Source organism: Scardinius erythrophthalmus (assembly GCF_964197995.2).
Source record: "Scardinius erythrophthalmus genome assembly, chromosome: 12".
Taxonomy (NCBI): Eukaryota; Metazoa; Chordata; class Actinopteri; order Cypriniformes; family Leuciscidae; genus Scardinius; species Scardinius erythrophthalmus.
In genome coordinates this window covers 29,011,168-29,020,342 of record NC_138232.1, presented here as the reverse complement: position 1 = coordinate 29,020,342, position 9,175 = coordinate 29,011,168, and the positions used below count along the sequence as shown (strand labels likewise).

The 9,175-nt window shown below is 43.3% G+C and overlaps 1 protein-coding gene across 1 annotated transcript; it reads right to left on the bottom strand.

Annotated features, from left to right (window-relative positions):
- Window positions 1-6,392: 6,392 nt before the first annotated feature.
- On the bottom strand, window positions 6,393-8,582 carry LOC308699616 (uncharacterized protein; the record flags this gene model as incomplete). The annotated part of the gene is made up of 2 exons (XM_081380511.1): window positions 6,393-8,256; window positions 8,375-8,582. The coding sequence occupies 2 exons, from the start codon at window positions 8,580-8,582 to the stop codon at window positions 7,922-7,924; spliced, it is 543 nt and encodes a 180-aa protein (XP_081236637.1). The 3' UTR covers window positions 6,393-7,921.
- Between the last annotated feature and the right edge of the window lie 593 nt (window positions 8,583-9,175).

The following is a 9,175-nucleotide window of genomic DNA, read 5'->3' as shown; positions in this document are numbered from 1 at the left end:
TGTGGGGAATGCAGTTCCTAATGTGAATGACACCGTGGGGGAAGAGGACCTCTAGTGGTTACCCAGGAAACACAAACCAGACACTGTGACAACGCGCCAGAGAGAAATGCACATTTCATACGGATTACATAAGCAGAGAACAGTCAGTTTTCTTTCGTTTTAAATTGTTCTGTTTAAAAGTACAGATTTCAAGCTTTCTTATACGCTGAGTTTCAGTTCATTAAGGAGACGAGCTCCAGGTTCACGCGCCGGGCGCCTCCGTGTCGTAATTATCTATTTTCTAATATATTTACTACTTATTTATTAAATCCAGATAATTGGTTGATGAAACATTGATTAAAATTAAGATACAGTTAATACAAAACGAAATTAAATTTAAAGACAGGCTTTGTGCTTTCTGTCTCTGTGAAAGTTTTAAAGCAGTCTTTTAGTGCCGCAGAACGCTCACGTCCGTAACGGTGAACTGTCCCGTCCGTAACATTGTTGTTTTTTTTTTTTGTGAAACAAATTTCTAAATAAATGCGACTTATAGTCCAGTGTGAATTAGCTATATGTTTTTTCTTATTCATGCCGCATTTTTTGACTGATGCGACTTATACTCTGGAGCGACTTATAGTCTGGAAAATACGGTAAGTTATTTATTCTTTCTGTGCGGCCCGGTACCAAATGTCCCACGGACCAGTACCGGTCCGCGGCCCGGGGGTTGGGGACCCCTGATGTAAACCATGTAAATTTTACCATGTAAAAGTGAATATTTCATGCAAAGTCCCCTTTAATCTTCGGCAGAAGAAAGAAATGAATCTCAATGATTCTCTCACGAGAAGTGAATTGCAGTTTCTCTATGTTTGCGATTGGTTGTTCCCTACTGATGTCACACTTTCATGTGCACGTGCTCCATGAACTCAGGATCAAAGCCTAAGTTGACAGGGAAAGTTGATGATCGGCGTCATGGTACAAACAAAGCCTGATTTAATTGGTTTGGTTTTGTCAACTTGTAACTTGCCCTCGACTTTAAGCAGCGGAAGAAGAAAGAAATGAATCTCAATGATTCTCTCACGAGAAGTGAATTGCAGTTTCTCTATGTTTGCGATTGGTTGTTCGCTACTGATGTCACACTTTCATGTGCACGTGCTCCATGAACTCAGGATCAAAGCCTGAGCTGACAGGGAAAGTTGATGATCGGCGTCATGGTACAAACAAAGCCTGATTTAATTGGTTTGGTTTTCTCAACTTGAAACTTGCCCTCGACTTTAAGCAGCGCTTCACAGACCGATAGGCGAATGACATCAAAGCACAGAGCGAGGAATTAGAGAGCAGACGGCGCCATATGCTTTCAAATCGCTCTTGCCATACTTTTATGCCATACACTGATCAGTCTGCGCAGCGCCACATCAGGTTTAACCAAATGTGAAGGTTCCACCAGTGGAAGGAAGTCAGTGAGTCGAACATACTTAAAGTGACTGGACCATAAGTCGTGATGTAAGGAATACTGCTTCCGGGTCCATGCCTTCATTCGTTTCTACCCCAAAAGCTGCCTCCAGGATCTTTTTCACAAACACTGGTTGTAAACCTTTTCACTGACAACAACCATTTGCACCATCAAATCTTCATATACTGCAGAAACTAAATATGTAGAGTTGTTCACATTTAAAAATCTGATACATTACCAAATGTCACACAACTCTGAACAAAATTCAGTGACATCAAGGCTTTAATGTGATTTGTTACCAAGGCACACACGGTCCAAGTCAACCAATACGCTTTTTCATAATTTTTCTTAACTTTTTTCGTAAAAAAGTGGATGAAACTTAGCCTGGCTAACGTCAGACCAAGTCTCATTTGAAACTTGGTCTGGGAACCACGTGTTCATTTTCTCGTATTTGAGGCGTGGTTTACGAATGCCCAGAGCCGTTTATTGGGCGCTATGAATGTCTATCAAATGCGCCTGCACGTAGCTCATAGCCAATCGCTTCAATTATACCAGATGACGTATGTAGAGTGACAGAAATTCGACGAGGAAAAAGACGATGGGTCAAAGATTTATTTGTACACGATGGCGTTTAGCGAATATTACCGTTTGTGCAAGATAAACATGAGGGTAGAAGATAACGTCGAGTCTGATGCCATGTTGGATCCATAGATATAAACAAACTGCTTCGGTGTCGTCATCGTCTTGCTGCTCCCTCCCCGTTCTGTGATTGGTTCCCTTTTTAGGGGAAAATTTGGTCCATGGTGTCCAGACTGCCTAGCAGCGTGAATAAAATCGCGCTGCGAGCAAGGCAGTATGTGGAAACCCAGGCTAGATGAAACTAATTACACTGAAGAATTGTATGTAGCTTTGTCTGTCCTTTTCCCCTGTTTACTTCCCTTGTATATTAAACACAATTAGCACAATTCGAACTAAAGGTGATATTTTAATAAAGTTAAACTATACTTACACAACTCTGCAACATTACACAACACAGATTTAAATGCAGAAGAAAACCAAAATGGTCTACACATAAACCAAAAGTGGCATTAATTATTATCTCTGGGAACAGGTTACTTGGAAGAAAAAATAATAATAACACAATCACTTACCCCCTCTTATAAGGAGAATAAATGTTACAAGAGCTTAAACTGTAAATTAGCTTTAGCTTTATGGTTAAGTGATAAAGGTGTTGTGATGTCAGTCTGTGTTCCCCTGTCTTTTCATGTTCAGCAGTTCCCTGTTATGTCTATTAAGCCTGGTTCACATGGCAGGATAATTAGGCCGATTTTAGTCCCGATTCACCCCTTCCGACAATCTTAAGGATGCTCCGATATCGTAAAATAATCTGATCAGATATTCCTGCCTTGTGTGGTGTGTAAAGACTGCTCTCGTCTGCTCGGAAGGTCTTCGGGACCGCTCCGATCTCAAATCGGGGATATCCAACATGTTGGATTGTTTTGGCCCGATTTCTCCTCGTGTGTGGTGTCCCCCGGGGACAAATGAGCACGCAGCCTGTGGAGTGTGGTGTGTAGATTTTTCTTTCATCCATTGGCTGCTCTATACTATAGTATTTTATCATGTTATCATTCATTCAAGTGCTAAGAAACAATTCAAGCGCTATAAAACGCAAAAAAGAACTTAAATCTGTACTGGCGGCGCGCTGTCTGTAAATCTCCTCTCTGTGTGATGCACACACACACACACACACAACTCATGCGCACAGAATGCCGCTTCAGACAGCGCACTGCCGCGTTGAGTTCTCTTTCACGCTTGAACGGACAAAAACACACAAAAGTATGCCAAAATGTTCACTTTGTCAAGTATCCTCATAAGCACAGTAATAAATTACGTTTGATCTCGAGGGATTTTGCGAGATTTCCCGTCTGACATGGGAATGCTCAGGAGTCAAATCGGTTCGTGTGTGATGTGTTGATTTTGCAGTGTGGCTGCGCACCACACACTGTACGACCAAAACTGTTAGACCCATGATTTTTTATCGCCGTGTGTGGGGTCTCTCAGGTTTGGAAAATCGGCCGACAATTTTAAAATTATCCCGTGTGAACCAGGCTTTAGTCTCCCCAGGTGTTTCAGGTTAACCACGCCCCCTTGTTATCTTGTTTAGCTTGTTTACCCTTGTATTTAAGCCCTGTGTTTTAGTTCAGTCATTGTGAGTTCTTGGTTTTGTTTAGTACTGATGTTGGTTGTCCTGCTCCCGAGTCCTGCTCCCGAGTCCTGCTCCCGAGTCCGTGTTGGTAAAGTCTGGAGTCTATTGAATAAAGTGTGCTGCATTTGGATCCTGCTTCCTCCTTGTCTCAACCTCAGCGTAACAGAAGAACTCACCAAAATATGGATCCAGCAGCTGCAAGTAATGGAGCTCTAATAAGATTGCTTTCTTCAATGTTTCAGGATGGCCAGCCTATCGAAAGGTATGTGAGGGACTTTTTGGCTTGCTGTCATTTAGCATCATTAGATGACACCCAGCTCATGGACCTGTTTTGGAGCGGGCTGGATGAGGACATCGCTCAAATGATGCCGGATGAATATACCGGCTGGACCCTAGAAGGGTATATCGACCTGGCCCTTTTCTTGAGTGGTTCGGCATTTACTGTGGGCTTGGCTGATAAAGAACCCCGCAAGCTCACAGTGCCACCTGAGCCTGAGTCAGTTCACGTCCCGCCCATCCAGCCTGAGAATCTTCTCGTCACACCAACCATCAAGCCAGCCACCTGATCAGTCTATTGCCGTCCAGGACTGGTTTCCAGCATGATTCCCCGCTGATGTCAGCACGTGTTGCCAAGAGGGCCATCGTGCCAGAGTCTCGTCCCGCCCAGACTGTCCTGCCTGAGTCTCATCCCGCTGAGACCGTCCTGCCTGCGTCTCGTTCCGCCGAGACCGTCCTGCCTGAGTATCTTACAGCCGAGCCTGCACTTCATGTCAGTCCAGCCGAGCCTGCACTTCACACCAGTCCAGCTGAGCCAGCACATCTTGTCATGCTCGCTGAGTCAGAGACTGTTCGCGTCATGCACACCCAGCCAGAGACTGTTCACATCACGTCTGCCGATCCAGAGACTGTTCACTTCACGTCTGCCGATCCAGAGACTGTTCACGTCTCGTCTGTTCCAGTGTCTCTGGACAAGATGGCCGCCGCCGAGCCAGTGTCTCCGGACAAGATGGCCGCCGCCGAGCCAGTGTCTCCGGACAAGATGGCTGCTGCCGAGCCAGTGCCTCCGGACAAGATGGCCGCCGCCGAGCCAGTGTCTCCGGACAAGATGGCTGCTGCCGAGCCAGTGCCTCCAGACAAGATGGCCGCCGCCGAGCCTGTGTCTGTTCCTGTTCCTGAGTCTGTGTCTGTTCCTGTGCCTGAGCCGGTGTCTGTTCCTGTGCCTGAGCCGGTGTCTGTGCCTGAGCCGGTGTCTGTTCCTGAGCCGGTGTCTGTTCCTGAGCCTTTGCCTGCTGGGGGGCAGTAGGTCCCGCGATGGGACCATGGAGGCCGCGCTGCCATGGTCTCCTGAACTGCCGGCTCCACCGTGGCCGCCCGAAGTGTCTTCTCCACCGTGGCCGCCCGAAGGGTCTTCTCCACCATGGCCGCCCGAGGGGTCTTCTCCGCCAGGACTATCCGAAGGATCCTCTCCGCCAGGGCCACTCAAGGGGTCTTCTCCGCCCTGGTCGCCTGCACAGCCTGCTCCGTCCTGGCTTCCAGTCCTAACTCCATCACCAGGCCCTCTTCCGATCCACGGTCTAGGTCCGCCCACGTTCCACGGCCAAGGCCCGCCATTGCAAGGCCCTGGTCCCGTTCCCTGCGCGGGCCTGGGCCTCCATCCCTCCCCCGGGACTGCCTCTGCTCCACCACCCTCCCGAACTGTGTTTTCCCATAGAGGGGGGGCATGTTGTGATGTCAGTCTGTGTTCCCCTGTCTTTTCCTGTTCAGCAGTTCCCTGTTATGTCTATTAGTCTCCCCAGGTGTTTCAGATTAACCACGCCCCCTTGTTATCTTGTTTACCCTTGTATTTAAGCCCTGTGTTTTAGTTCAGTCATAGTGAGTTCTTGGTTTTGTTTAGTGCTGCTGTTGGTTTTTCTGTTCCCAAGTCCTGTTCCCTAATCTGTGTTGGTAAAGTCTGGAGTCTATTGAATAAAGTGTGCTGCATTTGGATCCTGCTTCCTCCTTGTCTCAACCGCAGCATAGCAAAAGGTCTGCAAACATTTTACCAAAAAACACTTGTTCTGATGAAATGTAAATGCAAATGTTCTGCAACAGCCTCTGTATTCAGTGGTATATCACAATTGCAATAGCTTCAATTACACACAGCTTTAAGTACAATGCGGCCAGTATAGGCAAGTGAATAAAATATCAGTGTGAAAAGCTCTCATTCTTTTGCAAGCTCAATTTTGAACATACCTGTCCTGATACAGAAGAAACATGAGATATTTTTTATATAATACCTTGAACAGTTTAGTTCCATAATGGCTCAATAAGGGCACAATAGTGCAACTGTGCAAATCCAGAATAAGCAATTATCTCAATCAGCCCAATGATCTAATCATGCCATTACTGCATTTAAAATTAAGCAATTACAGCAGTTACTAAATTCAGGCCTGGTTTCACTGACAGGGCTTTGTAGCAAATTAGCTCAAAAGATATATATATAATTAATCATAATGAATTTTATTATTAATTAATTATAAATATTTTAATTAGTTATAGAATTGACTGTAGCAGAAGTAATAGTACAATTATTTAATCAGTTCATCCAATGAACGGAAAGTATAATCAATTATCAATTATCTTCCTGGCCAAGAAAGAATAACCTTTTCCAACTAAAGTAAATAAAATACTAGCAAGGTAATAGCATAGGTACAGCTAGATAAAGATGTTTAAGTGACATTGATCTTTTTGTGAGTGGCAAACACAGAGACAATAAAACATGGATATAATGGTTTAATAAACGAAACTACGGTAGGCTACACACACAACTAAACTAAGCAAAGATTGTATACAGTATCAAGAAAGTAAAGAAAAGTGAAGAAAGAGAGAGAGAAGAAAATAGAATGGCAAGAACACAATCAGTTAACCACAACTTACGAGAAACATCAAAGAATCAGGGTCACCTTAAAGGGGCACAATAACAGAAACGCATCTAAAGGCTGCGAACGGGTACTTGCATTGACTTTGGTTGCTGAACAAGTCCAGATGCAGGAGATTCTTGAGATTCTTGATGATTTTGCCAGGAGTGTGCTGAAAAGCGTTCATTTGGGTTCTTGGGGTGGTCCACGTTGAATCCAAAGAAATTAACTTGGTTCACGTTGAATCCAAAGAAGTTAACTTGAAGATGAAGTTGTCGGAAGGAGTCAGGAAAATGTTGTCTCAAAGAGATTGAGCAAAGATCTGAACTAATCAGACACTCTTAAAGGTCATAGCAGTTCACAACCATTTAGTGAGGTGACCAATCAAAGATGACCGGGAGAAAGTCTTTGTTCTATCTTATTTCCCTTTGCATGTTCATGGTGGCATGGAGAATTTGTGCAGTCTTTACACAAAAGTATGGTACAAACATTTATGATGCAATTTATCATAACATGTTGTACACCATTGATTATAAAATCAAAAAAGGATTCTTTTGATACCAAGAAAAGGGATTTGAAGACATAAAAGCAGTGATACATCATCTTTGGATATCAACATTTGAAGTTACTCTAACATAACTAAAGAATCATAACTAGTCATAACTAATAAACCATAGGGACATGCATAAAACACAGGAGAAATACTATAAAAATTTGGAAAAGTTTGTGGGTAAGAATGGAGTAAATGTCATTTGTGTATTGGAAGTTTGTCTCTAGTCTTTGACCAACTGGCTCGTGCCGTCTGGTCTGCTGTGCTATCTTTTGAGGGTTGCAGATACAGTCTCTTGCTGAGATCGTTCAGGAGAGCAGAGGTGATAACGGTCTTTGAAGAGAACTGGTTTGAGGGCCGATGACAACAGGGGAGGGGGTAAGGTTTTATGATGTCTAGAGCATTTAGGATTAAGTCCATTCGTTAAAGCTTAGATTAAGACAGGATTAGGCCTTAGTTCAATTAGTACCTTTTATAAATGTACCTTAGAAAAACATAACTGGTGTGCATCTTGAGACAAAACAATGGCACTGACCTATTTTAAAATATGTAAGTGAAAATTGCTTTCAGTTAACCAGCTCAAATATGCATTTTTGTCTGGGACTAGGCTTAAGCCTTGTCTTTGAAACCTGGGGTCAGTGTTCTCTCAGGTGATTTATAGAATGCAACCATATCTCAAGACATTTACCCATTGCATTAAATGCTATATATACTATATTATTATAGGTTTATATTTTTTTCATACTTTAAGGAGATCAAATTAAACAGGGAAAGTGAAATGCTGGCATTGGTTGGGAGGAGAGTTCAACATCGAAGACTGAAAAGAAAAACTTCTAATTTCAGTCAGAGTTCCGTTCATTCTTTAGGACCTTCTCTTTCAACAAGTCCAGTATGACCTGCCTTTCCTGACTCTCCAGCTCAAACCGTCGTTCCCGCTCTTTTCTCTCTGCTCCAAGACGCTCTCGATCCAGGGCAATCTTACTCCTCTGGATTTCTAGCTCCTCTCTTCTCAGTGCCATCTCCTCCTCTCGCAGACTCTGCTCTGCTTCAAAGCGCTTTTCTAGAAAGCTCAGGATCTCTGAATAGGTTTGGCAGCAGCACTGACATGGCCTTTTGGCTGTAGGAGCTGTGAGCTCAGCCTCCTCCTGCTCTTCAGGTTCTGGGCTTGCTACCACTGTTAAAATTTACACAAATGTGTTTAAATTATATGCAATAAAAGCAATTATCTTCAGGCTGTATGTTGTTTAATGATACATGTGGTTATAATCATTTCCAAACTAAAAGCTCCTTACCAGCAGGTGGAGCTGTTGTTACTGACAGCACAGTGGATTTGTCAGGCTCAAGTGATGAGAATTCTTCCAGTGCTCTCTTCCTGAGCTCTTCATCCTGATATTTATTTTCCCCACTCGCTAGAAGATTCTTCTCGGCTTCCAGCTCCAGCACTTCATGCAATAGGTCTTCTTTCTGTGCATATAGGCGCTCCGTACCAAACCTGGACATCAAAAACTCATATCTAATAACTTTGGTATGCACAAAAGCCACTCAGATTAAACTTGAATATTTTTTCTTAAAATGTTATAAGCATTTCAATTAAGCTTTCTGGAAATTCCTGACCCCAGCTTTTAAAAGCACTTTTCTGTGCACAAAAAAGTTAACTGACCAATGTAAAGCCTGGTTTATACTGGCCACGTCCGCACAAGCACGAAGGTGTAAACAAACAAAAAAAAAAGATGTTGGCAGTCGCGCGCGATGAGTGAACTAATTTTGCGTGGTGGTGTGCATGGCATTTTTTCTAGCTTTTATGTGGCTCAGCTTCCGAAGATGCCCAATTTTGAGCCAATTCTGGCCGAGCAGGTACGTCTGCACCGTCATCTATACCGACACCCAGTATGCGCTTCTCTACATTTACAAAATTACCCTTCAAAAGCAGAAATAAGCCTTTTTGATGAAAATAAAGGTCCATGTTTAATAAAAATGTACATGAAATTAAATGAAAATGTTTAATGAAATTTGAAAATATTTCAGAGAATGTTGTTTGATTTAGTTTTATATATATATTCTCATGTCCATATATTTTGTTCTAATGCCACAAG